This window comes from Lepidochelys olivacea, assembly GCF_965140295.1.
Source record: "Lepidochelys olivacea isolate rLepOli2 genome assembly, chromosome: 9".
Taxonomy (NCBI): Eukaryota; Metazoa; Chordata; order Testudines; family Cheloniidae; genus Lepidochelys; species Lepidochelys olivacea.
In genome coordinates this window covers 34,696,650-34,715,904 of record NC_140419.1, presented here as the reverse complement: position 1 = coordinate 34,715,904, position 19,255 = coordinate 34,696,650, and the positions used below count along the sequence as shown (strand labels likewise).

The 19,255-nt window shown below is 45.3% G+C and overlaps 2 protein-coding genes across 5 annotated transcripts in view; both read left to right on the top strand.

Annotated features, from left to right (window-relative positions):
* The window catches only part of MFF (mitochondrial fission factor), a 34,917-nt gene extending 25,427 nt beyond the window's left edge, over positions 1-9,490 (top strand). For 2 of the 4 annotated variants that reach the window (XM_084639780.1, XM_084639779.1), the window contains 3 exons: positions 5,745-5,807; positions 8,023-8,107; positions 8,651-9,490. In XM_084639780.1, the coding sequence (XP_084495906.1) occupies positions 5,745-5,807; positions 8,023-8,107; positions 8,651-8,782 (280 nt within the window). In that variant the 3' untranslated portion in view covers positions 8,783-9,490. The remainder of the gene's footprint in view (positions 1-5,744; positions 5,808-8,022; positions 8,108-8,650) is intronic. The other 2 variants (XM_084639781.1, XM_084639782.1) reach the window with 2 other exon arrangements.
* A 2,892-nt stretch (positions 9,491-12,382) lies between these two features.
* MRPL44 (mitochondrial ribosomal protein L44) lies at positions 12,383-18,800 on the top strand. Its single transcript, XM_084639778.1, has 4 exons — positions 12,383-12,597; positions 14,310-14,778; positions 16,365-16,543; positions 17,428-18,800. Exons 1-4 carry the CDS (start codon positions 12,422-12,424, stop codon positions 17,597-17,599), a joined length of 996 nt encoding a protein of 331 aa, XP_084495904.1. The 5' UTR covers positions 12,383-12,421; the 3' UTR covers positions 17,600-18,800.
* Positions 18,801-19,255: the final 455 nt, after the last annotated feature.

The following is a 19,255-nucleotide window of genomic DNA, read 5'->3' as shown; positions in this document are numbered from 1 at the left end:
ATTTTTAATTAAATTTTAAGAAACCTTTTTTTATTTTTGGTACAACTTAAGCTTGGGACCTAAAACTAGTGTCCCTTTTAGGTTGACCTGTGTTGGTAGCAACTCCATAGTTAAGGTAGAGCTAAGATTTTCATTTGCATCCAAATTAAAATAACTCTTTCCCACGCTAATGATTTTAATTTTGTCTTTACATTTGGACCAGTAACTTTTCAGAGGGAAATTTAATTTTCCGTATAATTTTTAAGGTAAAATATTTACAAACATTTTGCAGAGGAGGCATTTTAAAAATGCTCCTTCTCTGAAGTTCTACTCTGTTTTCCACACGCTTCTTTGGAATCCTTTAGAGTCTAGCTAAATAATCACTATCCTCCACAGATGACAAATGTAACATGCTCACTCAACATCTCAGAACAGGCCGTTTTTGAAATGTTTAAATTGAACAAACAATTGGTCACCTTATTTGGCATAACTGTTTTTAGCAAAGGTAAGATTAGCTGACAGAACCATTCAGATATGGGATGAGACCATAGGGGGGGAGAGTAAATGGGGTTCTGTGGGGCATGATGAGTTGAGAAGGGCTTTGTGACTTTGGTAGTGTTTGGGAAACCTGCGGTTGACAGGAAGAGGTTTTCTGGAGGTTGGGAGATGGTATATTTAGAGTGGGGAGTTGTAGTTCCATGGCTGTGCAGGGGGATAAGGGTCTGGAAGTGGTAGAAACTTAGGGTATGTCTGCAGTGTAAACCCAGAGTTCGAACTCCGACTCAAGCCTAGCCCCCATTCCATCTACATACAAATTACACTAACCCAGGACTCAGACTCAGGGACCAAGCACCTCATGTGGGTGGAGGGTTGAAGCCTGAGTCAAGCTGGGACCCAGGGTTCAAACCTTATTGCTTTGCAGTGTAGCTGCAGCCCCACTGGACTCGTGTTCTGGGAGTCCACAAAAGTATCCCACAGGCCTACTTTCTTTGTCCTTTGGACAGTCAAGTTTGGTGGACAGTCAAGTTTTATCACTGCACCATGAACAAAGGGCTAGAGTGGCCACATTTTGGGAGGGTGCAAGGAAATCTGGGATACAGGTGGTGGGACTCAGGCCTGCATAATGAAGTGTAGATGCTGGAGCCACAGGCTGGAACCCAATAATCAACAATTCCTAGCCTGGGGTTACAAATGAGTGTAGATGCTCAAGCCCTAAGTTAACAAACCCAGGTTCTGCTAACTCAAGTTCTACTAGCCCTGGGCTGACATTGCATTGTAGACATATCCCTAATGTGTCTGCCAAGGCATTAGCACATTAAGGGCTTTCCTGGTGGTGCTGAAAGGAGCCAGGGGAGAGCAGCTTTAATCTGATGCCTGTAGTCTGTCAGTTCACAGCTCCTCTCTGATGTACTGTAAGCAATTAATCAGAGCGGAGCTTCTCGCCCAACCCACCTCCAGTTCCCCTGTGGCCCTGCATCATTCCCTCCTCACCTCGCTCCCCCCAAGGATTTCCACATCAGACTTAAGGCCTGTAAATCAGCATTGGTGGGTCAGCATAGGGACTTCTGCTACTTTTTTGTATATAAAGAGAGGACATGGATTTCCAAAGGTGTCAAACCAAAACTTTTAATGATAACTACATTCTCTCTCTCTCGCACATGCGCACACACACTAACACAAACTGAAAGCCAAGACATTCATACTTAGTCTGAATGAAAGACTGTGTCTTATATTTTTTTCCTCAACATCCATGAGTTCACTACTGAATTATTGTTATGGGATCCCCCAAAATGTACTCTGCTCCAGACAAATGAAGATGAGCTCAGATGGACCATTTCAGCCACTGCACTGCTGTCCGTTTTTGCCTCCCCTATTGTGCTGCGACACTTTGCAGAACAGTTCCCTCCATGTTCCATTGTGTTTGCAATGGAATATTGTAATATGCTATGTACAGATGGCATCAGGGATGTGGTTAATTTTGATGATAATTTATTAGTATTAAATATACTTAATGTGGTGACCAAAATGATATCAGCGAGGAAATTCAAAGTTTTAAATAATTTATGACAAAAGTTACTCCAGTCATTAAGGAAGCCCATGTAGAAAGCTAATAACCAGACTAACTGCCTGTTGTACTCACAGAGCTGTACAAAAATTAAGTAATTGCTAGTTTTAGATAAAGTGCAAAGAGACCTAAAAGTTAATTGTATTGATTTTAGTGGCTGCTGCATGCTATATGAGGACCCTGTACTTGAAGTGAATGTTACCTTTTTGAAATCTGCAATTAGCGAAGATGTGGCAGGGCAAAGTACTGTTGGTTCTTCTACCCAACCAGTTTGCACAGCAACCTAATTCACTTACAGCTTTACATTTAATTTGATCTGGATGGAGGAATTAAGGCCCAGATTTAGAAAGGTATTTAGGCATTGTTCTCCTCAGCATTACAAGGCCGAAGTGTCATTTTCAAAAGTGACTTGGGCACTTAAGCTTCTAATGCAGTTAAGTGTTGCAGTACTGAACAGACCAACATCTAAATATCTTTAAACATCTGGGTCTTAGAGACTTGTCCACAGATTAAATCAGAATATTAGTTTGGATTAGAACTCATGGTTTTCTAGCTCCCAGTCTCTAGCCCCCAGATAGCGGTTTCCTAGAAAATGTAGTTACCTCTAGAAGGGTAGTGTGTTTGAGATCAATTAGATAACAAGGTTTTGCAGATGCTACAGAACTAAATTGCCACAAATTATTATGGAGGCCAAGAACTGAGAGAGATTTTGAAAATTTTTGAATTTTAGATAATGAGAACAGCCAAAATTATATTAGGTGGGATAAGAAATGAATAAGGGATATCAAAACTCATGCTTCAGGGTGTAAACTAACCACTAACTGCCTGGAGTGGAAAGAAACTTCCTGTTTGGGCAATCTGTTCCACAGTTGCCCATTATAGGGTTTCTTACAGTTTCTTCAGAAGTATCTAGTTCTGGCCTCTGTCAGCACAAGATCCTGAACTAGATGGAAAACTGATCTGATCAGGAATGGCAGTTCCTATGGTTTTATAAATTTATTAAATAAACTCTCTGTTCTAAAGAGGAAATATTAGCACCTATAAAACAGGAGCGAATTATCATTATCAAATACAACAGACCTCATTCTTTTGGGCAAGAATGCTGTCTTGTTATATGTGGGGGGAGATGGGGGTGGGTATCTTTTGTTTTCTTTTGTAAAATAACTTTCTGCATAGAATTGCCAGGCATCTGGTTTTTGACCAGAACACGCAGTCGAAAAGGGACCCTGGTGACTCTCGTCAGCACTGCTGACCAGGCCTCTAAAAGTACAGTCAGTGGCGCAGCAGGGCTAAGGCAGGCTGCCTGCCTGCCCTGGCTCTGCACGGCTCCCAGAAGCGGCCAGCATATCCCTGCGGCCCCTAGGCACTGGGGCAGCCAGCTGGTTTCAAGCGCTCTTCCCCACTTGCAGGCGCTGACTCCGAGGCTCCCATTGGTCAAAACCACAGCCAATGGGAGCTGCGGGGGCGGCACCTGTGGGCGAGGGCAGCGTGTGGAGCTGCCTGGCCGCCCCTGCATCTAGGGGCCACAGGGACATGCCGGCTGCTTCCAGGAGCCGCATGAGGTAAGCGCTGCCAAGAGCCTGCACCCCTCGCCCTCTTCTGGAGCCTGCACCCCACAACCCTCCCCACACCCCAATCCCTCTGCCCCAGCCCTGAGCCCCATCCTTCACCCCTCATTCCCAGCCCCACCCCAAAGTCTGCACCCCCAGCTGGAGCCCTCAACCTGTCCCGCACCCAACCCACTGCCTGAGCCCAGTGAAAATGAGTGAGTGAGCAACGGTGCGGGAGAGCGACGGAGGGAGGGAGGGGGGATGGAGTGAGTGGGGATGGGGCCACGGGGAAGCGGGTAGGGCAAGGTTGTTTGGTTTTCGGCAATCAGAAAGTTGGCAACCCTATTTCTGCACTGATTTCACATTCTGCTGGCTAGTGTTCGGAGTACTCCTCTACCCTGATATAACACTGTGTTCTCGGGAGCCAAAGAACTTACCGTGTTATAGGTGAAACAGTGTTATATCGAACTTGGTATGGAGGGCCGGGTAGGGAAGGCTGTGCCTCCCCTAACACCCTGGCCCCGCCTCCTAGCTGACCCCCACCTACTTTCCATCCCCTGACTGACCCCTCAGAACCCTCGATCCATCCAACTCCCCCGCTCCCTGTCCCATGACTGCCCCCCCGAGACCCTCTGCCACTTATCCAACCCCACGGCCCGGCCGCCTTAACACGCCACTAAGAGCAGCGGGTCGGAGCCAGAGATGGAAGGAGGGGGGAGAAGCGGAGCAGCGGCACGCTCAGGGGAGGAGGCGGAGCAGAGGTGAGCTGGGCGGGGAGCGGTTCCTCTGCGTGAAACACCCCCCCCCCGGTTACTTGCTGCGGCCCTCCCCACACACCCCCTTCTCCCCCCCCCAGCTCCGCTCGGCCTCCTCCCCTGAGCGTGCCACTGCTCTGCTTCTCCCCCCTTCCCCCCCCAGGCTTACACAAGCCTGGGAGGGAGGGCGGAGGAGGGGAAATGCTTTACCACGTTATATGCGAATTAGTGTGATGTTGGATCGTGTTATATCGGAGTAGAGATGTATGTTATGGAAACTTTTTTTTGTATTTTTAATTTTATGGGTGAGTTTCTTGCTGATAGAAGTTAAGCACCAGAATTGCTGATCAGAGACAGGCCTAGTGCAAGTAAGCACAGTGCAAGGTTTCCGCACTGTTCTGTTTGTGCACCTCAATCTTCATCTTCTTGAAATGAAACTACTAATTGTGAGGTTTTTGTGTGTTCTTTTGTGTACATGGCTGCTCACCTCTACTCCTTCCCCAGAGAGAGTTCTCTCAGCCTTCTCAGCGCCAGACCTGTGGGCTGTGTGTATCCTCTTGCCCACACACTTCTGCTCTAAAGGTCATCACACCTGGATTCTTTAGTCTTACCTGGAGCCTAGTATATACTTGGGACTAGCATGTTGTGCAGATGTCTGCAGCTGGCCTGAAGTGAGATAAGAGTGAAAAAAAGAGACCCCCAAGGCCTTGGAGAAGTGATTACACATCATAGATGTTTCAGCATACAGACAGATGCTAGAGGTCAGTTACAGCCTCATTTTGAGAAGTGCTAAATGCCTGCAACTCCACAGTAAGTTAGGAGGTGCTGTGGGTGCTCAGCAGTTCTGGAAATCAAGACCTTAGTACCTTTTCAGCAGCCATGAGCATACTAGACACAATTGTAGCAACCTGGGAAGTCTTGGCTCTTCTTTTTCTGCTGAGATGGATCCGAAGAGGACAGAAAGGAAAGAGTTAAAAAAAAAAATTGGAAGAAAGACAGTAAGTGAAGGGGAGAAGAGGAGGAGCTGAGATAGGCTTTTTAAATGCTAATAATGAAAAACAATCTCGAGAGCTCTTATTCACAGACTTGTATCTCAACAGCATATATTCCCATAAATCAGTCTTTTCCATCAAGAATGACTAGGTTGTTACAATAGCTGCATACTTTTATTGTTAGTGCTATATTAAATAAAAAGAATATTATATGGGGTATTTCAAAAATACAGTTTACAACACGATATTAACTAGATATTATATTGTATTGAAATACCATACAATATAATGGAAAATATTTTGACATTTCTTTGTCCTTGTTTCTTTTGTTGTATCTTTTCTCTGTGTTTATGCTGTTTCCTGCTTCTGTCTTGTGCCTCCTATCTGCAATAACCTGCCGTAGGCCTGTGTTACGAGGTGGGTCAGCTGCTGCCACTTCCTCTAACCCTCATCATGAAAACACCAGGTAAACTTATTTCTTTTTAGTCAGGGTGCACTATTTTAGGCTTTAAAATTTCATGACTTAATTGTTTTTGATTACTGAATCCCAAAATAGTTTTGGGGACACCTATGCTGAACATAACATTTGATCAACATCCTTTCTGCATAGAGAGAGGTTCTGTGGGGCATGACTGTATGCCTATCACTGTCATTAGCAAAGCTCTCATTAAGGTTCAGGTCCTTAAAATATGTTGTCAGCTTTAGAATTTAGTTTCAATTTGTCAATTGAAGCTTTTAATCTATGATAGAAGCACATGTGGTAGTACTTCCATTGGGCCTCTGACCTCTGCTTTTCTCTGAGGGAAGTAAATAAAGTGGTGTGAAGCCAACTAATATCTAAAGTGTGTATAAACAGTAAAATGTAGACGTTTTCAATAATGTGCCTTATTGTTTTGCATGGGGTTTCCCATATCCATTTTTCTGTTAGATGTGTGTCATTTCAGAGTAAGTGGGTAAAAACCTGATTTATGATTTGATGGCTAAAACTATGAGAAATCTTTCTTTCTGCATATTATGTAAATTTCACTTCCTTCCACCTCCCACTCTTTACCACCCCTGCCATCTCCCCAAAGTAAACATCCTGAATATACAAAAGTTATAAAGATTTTTAAAAGCTGAGTAGGGGTGGTAACTCCTTTTTCTGTTATCTAAACATTAGCATTTTAAAATAAGAAAAATTGGTCTATTAAGAATAACCCTCAACAGATCTCCAAGTCTGGATCCATACAGATCCTTCTTCTGGGTTGACTTGGGAATTTATAGCTTTCATAATTGAGAGTGATTTCTGGCTCTGCCAGTATAGCAGATTGCGGCAGTGGGGAGCTGTCTTTCCACTGCCAGAGCCTTTCCCTCCGGTAGGGAAAGGCTCCGACAGTGGGGAGACAGAGGGATGCTACACTGCTAAAAATAGCAGTGCAGATGGGGATGGTACTGCTTGAGCATGTAGAAAGCCTGGAAGGATACACACCCACAAGGTTCAGGTGAGTCTTTACTTGTGTAAACAGTGCCTCATCATCTATCCTTTTTTTCTTATACTCATGCTGGGAAGGCATGCAGTATATGTACTCTAAACGCTGCTGCAAGAAGTGTGCAGTGTAAATGTACCCTAAGGGTTTATGAAATTCAGTGGCAGTGATTCAGAACTCATTGGCAAGGGCTTTAATAGCTTCCTAGTCTCTGCCTGAGAGCTAAGCGTATCAAGAGCTCCAGCCTCAACAGATGTCAATTTGGGGGAGATTATTATTAGCTCCCTGGGATAAAATACTCTCTTCTCTTCCAGCTCCTTCAGAATTATATAAAAATGATTTATTTCTGAACTCTTCTCTAGAAGGCTCTTTGTTGGATTATGAACTCAGGGATAGTGGCTTTTCTTTGCTTGCAAAGTTTCTAAGCCAGCGGTTCTCAAACTCTGGGTCGGGACCCCAGAGTGCTTCAGCCCTGCGTGGCAGGGATTAGGTTACAGGCCCCTTGTCTGAGGCTGAAGCCCTTGGGCTTCAGTTTTGACACCCCACCTCCCAGCCCGGGGTCGGGCTTTGGCAGGCTCAGGCTTCGGTCCCCCTCCTGGGGTCATGTAACAATTTTTTTTTCTCAGAAGGGGGTTGTGGTGCAGTGAAATTTGAGAACACCTGTTCTAAGCAAATACACTTTCTCAAGTTGTGGGGGGTTTTTTTGTTTTTGTTTTTTTGTCAAAATTAGCATTTAGTTTGAATATCATATATATCTGTTGAAACTTCATGTCAGATTTCAATATCTGATTTGTCAGATCTGTTAAATGTCTCAACTATATTTTTGGGGTTTTGGCTCAAGCTCTTTGCAGGTTTCAATATTAGATCAAGCAATTCTGAGAGATTTACCTTATGGTCCAAACCACAATACAGATTACTTCCAAAAGCTCTTTGTTTTGTGGAGCATCTACAAAAACACTTAGTCCTGGAAAGCATTAAAGCCCCAATTCAGCCAAGCACTTAAGCACATGCAAACATTAAAGTAAACGGGACATGAGCCCGGGTCTAAGTGTTTTCATGAATTAGGGCCCTAAAGCATCAGATGCTTTTTTAAAAGTTGAAAAAGACCTTTTTTTCTGAAAATTCCTGTTTGTTATAGAGAATGTCAAATATTGTACCAATTACTCTTCACGCAACATGTAGAGCAGCTAAACTTTTTTTCCCCCCTTCTGATAGGTACGGTCTTTCAAACTTGGACGCAACACTTGAGGGAACTCCAGATGACATGTCAGTTGTGGATGCTGCTTCCTTAAGAAGACAGGTATCTAAAATATGCTTCCTGGTGAGATAAAGAAAAAGATTTAGAGCTGAAAATGGGTGAACAGGTTAGATACGTGATTGCACTATAATTTGCAAAGGCAGAATATCTCTCAGACATCACATCTATGGTAATTGGTCATCTCTATTCACTGGCGCACCTAGAATACTCTATTATTCTGGGCATCTCAGTGTCAGAGGGATGTTGTCAAACACAAAGGAATCCAGAGAAGAAAAACAAATATGGTGTATAATGGCCTTGAAGGATTGACTGACGGATTTAGGAAAGAAGACAAGAGTTAAATATAGCATGACTATATAACAGTTAAGAGGAGGGGGATCCAGCTTTCTACAAGATCAATGTGAGTTATTTCCCTAATAAAGGACTTAAAAACTGGAAAATGTTGTCCTCAGTCAATGAACCTCCTAAACACTGAGGTTGTGCCATCTAATCTTTAAGAATAATGCATTGTACATACTTCTTATATATTCTTTAGAGAATCTAGCAGTCTTATACCAGGCATTAAAGCAGACTTTCTTTTTTTAGATAATCAAACTTAATCGCCGTCTACAGCTTCTGGAAGAAGAAAACAAAGAGCGTGCTAAAAGAGAAATGATCATGTACTCAATTACTGTAGCTTTCTGGCTACTCAATAGCTGGCTATGGTTTCGGCGCTAGACACAGCTCTCCAAAAGATTTAATAGCTGGAAATAGAAAGAATTTTCAAAATCTTTTGTCTCTAAATTGTATGCTGTTTTATAATCCATGCACTGAGAACTTCTGCCACAGAAAAAGGCTGTAGAGTTACAGTGTTAAAGGGACATTCTGTTGCTCAGTAATATTTATTTTTATCAGTTTGTACTAACATACTTACAGTATCGTCCCTTTGCATGTCTCAATGTAAATATTGACAGACTCATTTTGGAAAGGAATTTGCTTCTCTGCTATGTAAGGATAGTGACCTGCAGAAATAATCATTGTCTCTCTTGTGGTAGGAAGAGAATGGATTTGGAAAAGAAAAGTATCTGTAAACAAAGTATGTAACACAAGTATGAGTTTTTTTTATTGTTGTTCTCTTGTTAGATGCAGTAATTTTATGGTTAAACATTATTGCCCTAGTTTTCCTTTAGCTAAACTAGTTACAGCTGTGTTCCAGACTTAAAAAAAAACAACAAAAAACACCTTAGTTCATTAATATGTCCCGTTATTCACATGTACAGATTGAATGAAAGGCATTCTTTGCTAACATGATTCAGCAGATTATCCAGAGGTGTGTGTAATATGTATTTTCATATTTTAGCTTTAATTTTGCAGATGTTTTTCTATAAAAGACATTTTTAAGCAAGTCTGTCTGTGAGTGATCTAAAGATTATGAAATATAAGGTACCAATGTAGTGTATTTAATAAATATGTCAAACCAACACAGAATTTAATGTAAGTTTTTAAAAGGTTTTCATTACCTTTCTTATCTTGGGAATTCTTAAACACTATTTCATTCAAATGTGCAGGAATCCTGTATTTTCAGACAAAAACTTATTCTTCCTTCAAAATGCTAAATATGCTTCCTATTCACTTCCTCTAGCCAAGCATCATTTCCAGAATCGCTGTCCCTCAACTACTTATCCATTTCATTATGTAAAACAAGAGATGTTGAGTGTCCTCATAGATATATCCTCTACCTCTCTCATAGGTAGAAACGGAAGTTTATTGAATTTGCTATTCATAACATCCAATTTGGAAACTTACTGAGATTCAGCATGTTCTTTTTATTTCTTAAATTTTAAATCAATTATATTTAAATTTAAAAGGCAGCCAAAGAATTTTCTAAAAGGCAAAGGAAGAAAATCTGTAGGGGTTGTATTAAAGGCAAAATATTAGCGGTCAGTAACTTCTCGTTGGAAGCAGGTGTCCTATTTTGTGTTGAATGTTATATATTCACCACCACACAGTGATGAGCTGCCAAAATCTTAACTGGTTCCCTATAAAAAATTCTGATTTAAGGGATGTGCCAAGAGGTGGAGGGCATGGGGGTGTAGTGGCAGGGAGGAGATTGCACAGAGGCAAACGGGGCTCGTTGCAGGGGGTGCAGTGGCAGGGAGGGAGTGGCACAAGGGAGAAGTGGGCAGGAGGGGGTTGTTGCAAGGAGCTGGCAAGTGGGGGTGTGTATGTGCCCGGGGGGTGAAGGTGGCAGGGAGGGGTTTGCACAAGAGAGGAGTGGGCAGGAGGGAGATGGCGGGTGGGGGTTGCCGGGTGAAGGTTGCCCAGAGGCAAAAGTGGCAGGACAGGGTGGGTTGTTGGGGCGGGGGGCGCACAGGGGAGAAGGTAGCTGGTCGGTGGGTGTTGGAGGGGGTGGCACTGGCTGGCAGGGGTTGCCCGGGTTGCTCCCACATACACCATTCCCCAGGACAGGGACTGGACCTGCCCACCCCGCAGCGCTCCGTGGGCCTGTGCGGCTCCCTGCGGCCCGGCTAGGTACCTTGCAGACGGAGTAGACACCCTGCTTCTCCGCTCAAAGAGCAGAGCGCAGCTGTGCCTTCTTCCCCGCACTGTGGGACCGAGCCAGGCTCCCTGCTGCCCCCGGGGCTCTCAGTGGCCGCGCAGGCAGCCAGCCCGCCAGAGCTGGGCTCCCCGGAGCTCTGGGTTGGCAGCAGTAGCCGCCACTGAGAGTCCCGGGAGCGGCGGGGAGCTCGGCTCAGCCCCCCCGGCGCAGGGAAGAAGGCACAGCTGCTCGTGCTAGACCCTCCCCTTCCCCGCTCTGCCGCCGGCGGCTCCCCTGGGGGAAGGATTGGCCGTGCTGCGGGCGGCCCCTCTGGAGATGGGGAGCAGCGGCAGCCTTATGCTCCGCTGTTTAAAAAAAATTGGGGAGGAACACTGCTTTTTGGCGCCCCCACCCACTTGGCGCCCTAGGCAGCTGCCTAGTCCACCTAGTGGTTGCTCCGGCCCTACCCAACAGACCCCCCGGAACTCCCATGCCTACCCAACCCCCCCCCCCCAGTTCCCTGACTGCCCCCCCAGAACCTCTGTCCCCTCCAACAGCTCCCAGTCCCGGTCCAGGCCCCTTACCATGCTGCTCAGGGCACTGCGTATGGATGCCGTGCAGCACGCTGGAGCTTGCAGCCCCACCCCCTTACCATGCCCTTCAAACCATGGTCCCTTATCATGCGGGCAGGAGCTGCAGAGCTGCCCAGGAGTGGTCCAGAGTGCCGGCAGCGTGGCACACTGAGTCCCTGCGAGAGGGGGAAAGGCGGGGGAGGGGTTGGGGGAACCTCCCCTGCGGGGAGCCCAGGGAGCCTTAACAATTTTTAACAACCGGTTCTAAAACTGGTTCAAAATTTAACCACCAGTTTGCACAAACCAGCTCCAGCTCACCACTGCCACCACCCCACTCTCATGCTCACCCTTTTGGGTTTTGCCCACACTGTGCTACAAGCAATTGCCTAGTGTGTGCGTTTATTTTTAGTTATTTAAAAAGCCTGGCCAACCCCACCAGTCTTTATCCTTAACATACGTATGATCAGCTGAGAGGGTGGGATGAGATCGCAGCCCTTCGCTGGGTGCACTCTATTTATCTAGGCCAGGGGTGAGTGCCTTAGAGCGCCTGAGAAGAGTTAGCTGGGTGCTGTGCCGCTCTTTGCATTAATGCAGCAACTGCAAGACTGCTGGGGGCTGGGAGGAGGCAGCACTGCTGCTTTCTGGCCTGAGCCTGGGTTGCCAATTATGGTTGGATGTATTCTTGGAGGATTCATCACATGCCCTAAGCTTTCATGCCTGGAGGTTCTAGGACAATCCTGGAACGCTGGCAACCTTAAGCCGGGGTCAGAGCAGCGCCCACGTGCCCAGGCCGGAGCCCAGGCAGCTGTTAGGCAGGGCAGGGGCGGGTCCCTCCTCTTCCCTGGGCTGTGAGTGACCGTGGGGCACTACGGCAGGAACGCGGCCGGGGCCGGGGCCGTGCCCGGGGAGTCTGGGCCTGCAAAGCGGGGGAGGGACCGGCATAACCCGAGCCCCTGGCCCTCCTGGAGGCCTGGCCGCATCGCATCTTTCCGATGTCAAACTTACAACTTGCCGACCCGGGCGCCCTTGCAGGGGAGAGGTGGGCCCAGAGCCCCACAGCTCCCGGCACGCGGTGGGCGTCGGGGGGGGCTGTGGCTGGAGCAGCGCCTGCTGGGAGTTGAAGTCCCCAGAGCCGCCCTGTCTCGGGCGGGTCACGCGCTGAGGCGCGGCCGGAACGTTTCTCCCCGGAACTGAAGGGCCGAGGGCTGTTTCCCGCGGCCGGCTGCTGGCGAGCTCCTTCCTCTTCCCAGTCCGCGCCGAGCCGCTATGGCGACGGGGCTGCTGCGGGGGCTGTTGCTGCGGGCGCCTCGCCGCCTCCTGGCCGCTGCCGGCGGCGCCGGGCGGGGCGCCCTCGGCCTCCAGCAACAGCAGCGCCGGGGCAAAAAGTTCTGGCTCTGCGCCTACCTGGAGCAGCAGCGGCTGCGGGCGCCCGCTACCCGCCGGTAAGAGCCGGGTCCCGGGTTCGGTCTCCCCGGCCCTGCCGCCCCGTGCTGGGGGCCCCGCTCCTTCCCCGCCTCCTTGCCGGTCGCTCCGCTTTTCCTTCCCCCGTCTGCGCTGATTGCCCCTTCCCGCTTCTGCCCCCAGCTCCCCCTCTCCTGGACCCCGAGTCCGGGCGTAGGTGGAGGAAGGTCATTGGTAGGCCCATGCTAGGCCGTCCCGGGTCTGTGCATCCCTTCACCCCACCCCCCGTACTGGAGCGTTATCACCATCTCTCCTCTTGCTAGACCCCGCGTCCCCCGCGCCCCAGCGGGACCCAGCACAGGGCGCGGAAGCGCCTGGCCCAGACCCACCCTGTTATTTTTCAGCGTAGCAGCCGTGTTAGTCTGTATTCGCAAAAAGAAAAGGAGGACTTGTGGCACCCTAGAGACTAACATTTATTTGAGCATAAGCTTGCGTGAGCTACAGCTTAGCTATAGCTCACGCAAGCTTATGCTCAAATAAATGTGTTAGTCTCTAGGGTGCCACAAGTCCTCCTTCACATTGTTATTTATTGTCGCTATTACAGTAGCACCCCCCCCCGGCAGCTCAGTTTTAGTGCAGACAAGGTGCATGGGGGCTCTCATTCTCCTCCTTCAAAACCCTCCCTCACTGGCTCTTTTTGCATAATGCCAACAAAAAACTTGACCCTATTTAGAGTGCTGGTGTGCTGACACTATGGCCTATGGCAGCGGGGGCCAAATGTACTGACCCTCTGAGCTGCGGATGACAATCTTCAAAAGTTCAAGAGACGGGCTCCGTGCTTACAGAGGCTCGGGGCGTCAACCACACAGGAGGGGCCTGCCAAGGGTTGGGGCATCAGCCCTGCTCTTGCTGAAGCTCTGAGCCCTGGCAAGTGCACCCCCCAGGTCTGAAGCCCTAAGACCACCACTTCCCTTGCCCCCCCACCCCCCTGTGGGGCAGAAGCCCTGAGTCTGTGTGTCCCCACCCTCACCCCAGTCTGGTAGGTGGAGAATGGGGGCTTGTGGGGGGCTCCGTGAGATGCACTATAACTGTAAGAGAGCTGCATGTAGCTCTCAAGATGGGGTTTGGCCTCCCCTGACCTATGCTGCTGAGGCATATGGTCTCATTGTTTCCTTTTATTTTCCTCTCTGTATCCATTCATCATTTCTTATCTTTTACTTAAATTATAAGCTGTCTGGGGCAGTGACTGTCTTTTTGTTCTGTGTTTGTACAGGGCCTAGCGCACAACAGGGTCCTAATCCAGGACTAGGGCTCCTAGAGAGTACAGTAATGCAAACAACAAATAATAATATTTGGGGGCATGTGATCTGGTGGGAGGGGGTGCTGGCAACCCTACATGGCATCTGTCAAAAGGAGAAGGAGGAGGAAGGGCAGGTTAAGGGACAGCGGCCTCATAGGCTATAAGCTGCAGACAACTCCTTCCCTTTGAGATGCTATATTTTGACCCTTGCCTGGATACAAAATTTGTATCCGCATCCAATCCACGATCCACAAAAACTGTCCGGATGCAGATATCCACGGATTTGAAGGGCTCTAGCAATAAGCTGACTTGAAGATGTCTGAAATACTCTGTTTATTTTTACATTTCCTTTTAATAAATGGTTTCATATCTAAGCTGTTTAGTGGAACAGATGACACTCTGTCTGGAAGTTCAGTTCTACTCTTGAGTTAATTCTCTCTTGTATGTTTGTAGTTCAGAGAAGCCTAACTGGGATTACCATGCAGAGATACAGGCTTTTAGCCACCGACTACATGAAACCTTTTCCTTGGACCTCCTCAAAACTGCATTTGTTAATTCCTGTTATATTAAAAGTGAGGAGACCAGACGCCAAGAACTTGGGCTAGACAAAGAAGCGGTTGCCCTCAATCTCCAGGATAATCACAAACTTTCTGAACAAGGGGTATCTCTTTCACGCTCTTACCTCACTCACTGTTTTGAAGATGCTTATCCAAAGATGCCCTCTGAAGGGATACGAGCCCTCGTTGATTTTCTCACGAGCCAGGAACTTGTGTCTTATGTGGCCAGAAACCTATCCATACAGGATTTAACGCTTTGTGCAGAGTTTCCTGTTCCACCCAGTGTGCTGCAGAAGACTTTCTTTGCTGTAATAGGAGCATTGTTTGAAAGCAGTGGGCATCAGAAAACAGGGATATTTATCAGAGTAAGTACTAGCAGTTACAGTTATTATTTTTATTTCTTTGGCACCTCTCTAAGGCTGTAGCGATCCCAGTCTCAAATTATAAGACCAAAAATAAATAAATAGTATCTTATCCCTGACTGCTGGCAGAGGCCAGACCCCCTACAAACTTATTTCCCGCATTCAGGTCTAACTGATGTGCATATATGCAAGAGCTAGGAGATATATTCCACTTAGGATGGAACCATCAGTTGCGCACATACAAAACGGGAAATGACTGCCTAAGAAAGAGTACTGCAGAAAGGGATCTGGGGGTCATAGTGGATTATAAGACAAATATGAGTCAACAGCTTAACACTTGTGGGGGAAAAAAAAAAAAAAAAGCAAACGGCATTCTAGGATGTATTAGCAGGAATTTTGTAAGCAAGACATGAGAAGTAATTCTTCTGTTCTACTCCACGCTGATTAGGCCCTCAACTGAAGTACTGTGTCCAGTTCTGGGCACCACATTTCAGGAAAGATGTGGACAAATTGGAGAAAGTCCAGAGAAGAACAACAAAAACAATTAAAGGTCTAGAAAACATGACCTACGAGGGAAGATTGAAAAAACTGTTTGTTTAGTCTGGAGAAGAGAAGACAGAGGGGACATAAGTATTCAAGTACATAAAAGGTTGTTACAAGGAGAAAAATTGTTCTCCTTAACCTCTGAGGATAGGAAAAGAAGCAGTGGGCTTAAATTGCAGCAGTTTAGGTTGGACATTGGGAAAATCTTTCTAACTGTCGGGATGGTTAAGCACTGGAATAAATTGCCTACGCAGGGTGTGGAATCTCCATCATTGAAGATTTTTAAAAGCAGAATAGACAAACACCTGTGAGGGATGGTCTAGCTAATACATAGTCCTGCCATGGTGCAGGGGACTGAACTAGATGACCTAGAGAGGTCCCTTCCAGTCCTATGATTCCACTTTACCTAAGTCAACCTCTACTTTTCAAGGAATAGTAGCCTATTATTTATTTGAGTAGCACTGTTTACTTTTGGCCTGATTTGTTAGATATTTTATGGCTGAATCAGTGGCTGCAGTATAACTTTTTAAACAGTTATTTGATGGTTAGTACAGTCATGAAACTGTTCCAGAAAAACACTGCAATTTCTTAACATTATGCATAGAAAGTCAGATCAATTCAGAGATTTGTTAAGAGTCTCCCTGGAATCAAACATCAAAAGGTTTCGTATTAAAATATATTGTGAGAGGGAAGTCATTTTAGCAGTTGCTATCCTTCCAGTTTATGCCATTTACTTCTAATTTTGTATCAGAGAAATGTCAGCTAAGAGACATAATATGAAACAACTTAAAACCATGTTACTTCTGCTGTATGACATTCAGATATGTCTGTAGGAAAAAGCAACTATTAATGGAGAACAGCTTCCTTCCTATTTAGACAATTCTGTCTCATTGTTTACGGGATCGTGAATTTCATTCAAAATATCTTGTACTGCAACATTTCTGTATTGGATTTTCTACCACATAACTCTATAGTTAGTTAGTACTTATAAAGCACCAGAGCATTCACTCCCCTTCCTTTCTGTTAATTGTAATGTTTTTGTTCAGGACTTCTTAATTCCTCAACTGATTGGAAAAGACCTTTTTGAGATCTGGGATGTTATAAACCCAATGGGTTTGCTAGTGGAGGAATTGGCCAAGAGGAATATATCTGCTCCAGAACCAAGACTTACCAGGCAGTCAGGAGCCAGTACAGTTCTACCACTGTACTTTGTTGGATTGTACTGGTTAGTAAAACTTTCATCTGAAGTCAAACGGATTCCAGTTTTGGGGGGAGGGAGGAAGGAAATGGTCTGTTTTTTACAAGTTGCCCTTGTTAAAGTTGCCATGTAAAAATAATTTTGGAAGAGAGATGCAATTTATGCAATGGACTTTATATAAATGTTTGAGGATTGACATGTTCATTCCCATACAAATGCATAAAGAGACAGTCCCTCGTCTCAAGGAGTTTATAATCTAGTATCGACACATGCAGTACATTGGGTGCAGGTGCAAATTTTAATAGGGTTCTTGCAGACATTATTGTTGAACAGCTTTGAAAAAGAATGAAACCATTCCATGCTTCAGTAGCATGGGCAGAGGATGCAAAAGGGAAGTGGGATTGACAAGAGAACCCTCCAAGTACAAGGGTTACTTTAGAGTATTTAAGGCTAAATCATGGCCTCATTTATGTAGCCATGAAGATTGTTTCTCTGCTAATTGAACTGTTTTTGAATAAATCTGTTGCTGAACTGTGTAAAGACAAGACACTTCAAAATGATTGTTTACCAGGAAAAGAGAGAGGGGTATCAAGATGATGCACAAATGATGTACTTGTATATTTTTAAAAAGTTCTAACGGAGATTGGATAGTTCAGGAAATAGGTAATGGAATGTAAATCTGAGTTAACACAGTTGTACTTCAGAAATTCGGTGTAATTCTTACCTGAGTGTCCATCAACAAGTATATACTCATGTACAGTTGCCCAAAAGACCACCATAATCTAAATGTTTTCCTTCCAATAAATATGAAATGCTGGTTAGAGGACTCATATTATATATTAATGGTGCACAGTGGTGTTCACAGTTTTCTCATGAGGACACTTACTTGATTTTTTTTTTTTCCCTCCCAGTGATAAGAAGCTTATAGCTGAAGGTCCTGGTGAAACAGTGTTAGCTGCAGAGGAGGAAGCTACCCGTGTGGCACTGCGGAAACTGTATGGATACACTGAGAACAGACAACCGTGGGACTACTCTAAACCAAGAGAGGGATGGAGAGCAGAAAAGGCTATTAGCAGCAGTTAGACAACTAAGCATACTTCTTCTACCTATCCACAAAAGCCATGTTCTCCATGCTAAGTATAAATGCATTTCAGAAAAGCAAACTTCAGCAATTCAGCTCTTTGGTATAAAGGATATGTTTTGAAAATTGCAGCCATCACATATATTTTTAGAATTCTCCAAACTTGAATAGATTGATTTTTCTTTCTGCAAAATGTTTCCTATTATAAAGTAACTGAGGAAAATGGGATATTTCTTGTTAGTAACAAAACAGGGGAGTTTTCCCCACTGAGTTCCCACTATTTGGCTAAGAACTTGACCATATATCCAAGCATACAACTCTTAAGAATGTATTGTAAAATCTGTGACTGATCACTTTTTTATTTTTGAGCAAACTGTCTCCATACAGGAAATAAAACTTTTATGTATAGGTATCTGGACCAGTTTTGAGAGTATTAACAACAAATCAGCACTGAATTAAAAATGTAACATTAGCATGAGACTTGCATCTGATTTCAGTTGGCCTTGAGTTGTGGTAAAATCCATATGAAATATTATATCCACCTCATCAGTATCACCACAGATCGGAATAAAGGATATGCTCTGACATCAGTTGCATACACTGATGCTGTTAAGGCCTTACCAACAGTTTGCTTGCTAATTTGTAATTTACTGTTCATTTGCCATAGACAGTTGCCATTTGTTTCTGGACCCTGAAAGAGCATGTATTCTTCATTAGAAAATATTGTGTTTGGAGTGACAGGGAGGAAAGAGCTTACGTTTCTACATGATATAAAAAAATGAAGAGAGTACCTTCTGTTCTTGTTGGCCTGGTGATTGCTACTATTAGGTTGACAAAAGATCTTGGTGCTTCGTATTCACTAACTTTTTGTTTTGCCCATCCAGTAGAATTCACCCCTTCTTTTGAACAGCTCAGACTGAACAGGCTTCTAGGCCTGCACGCTATTGGATTATATGAAAATCTATTTGCCTTTGCACACCCCTTTCTAACACTCAAAACATTTGTCTCAAAAAGCTGCTTTAATGAGGATGCTACAATATCATTACATGCTCAATACAATCTGATGGCTTAGCAGTGGGTACTCTTGATCATACAGAAAATAACTTTTTTCCGTTTGACATTCAAAATCTGTTGTGTGCAATTGAATCTCTGAAAGTTTGCATCTGTACATTTCCAATGTGAATAAAAGATTTGCATCTGGAATTCATTTTAGCCTAACTCCTGTCAGGCAGGACTAGATAACTCAGGATTGGTTTTGTGATATGGAGCTTTTCATCTCTGTCACTAGTAAGATTCTATTCCAGGTAAAATGGTCATTTATGGCCAAAATCTGATGTATGCATGAAACTCTGAGAAAAGGAGAGAACCAGCATAGTGGTTATGGTAGAGGGAGACTGAATGTGTGGGAAATTCAGAGGATAGTTCACTTGGGCTCCCTTGCCTGATACCATGCTGAGGGTACTTGAGAAATGCATTCATTAGGTGCATCTACTTGAGCAGTTATGAGTGTGCTGCCTGACGGGGGTGGGGGGAAGTAGCCACATGTATCTGCTGGCCAAAACCCCAGTGTAGGGTGGGGAAGCGGTGGCAAAGCAGGTATAAAATCCTCCACCGTCCTGAGATTGCAGTAGTGACTCTGAAGCAGCTCTATGGCTTGG

What these genes read in the sequence shown, in the direction of transcription:
- MRPL44 (XM_084639778.1), top strand. Translation starts at nt 12,422, where the DNA reads ATGGCGACGGGGCTGCTGCGGGGGCTGTTGCTGCGGGCGCCTCGCCGC. An exon ending in CGGGCGCCCGCTACCCGCCG is followed by an intron (nt 12,598 to 14,309) that starts GTAAGAGCCGGG and finishes GTATGTTTGTAG; the next exon opens with TTCAGAGAAGCCTAACTGGG. An exon ending in AAACAGGGATATTTATCAGA is followed by an intron (nt 14,779 to 16,364) that starts GTAAGTACTAGC and finishes GTTTTTGTTCAG; the next exon opens with GACTTCTTAATTCCTCAACT.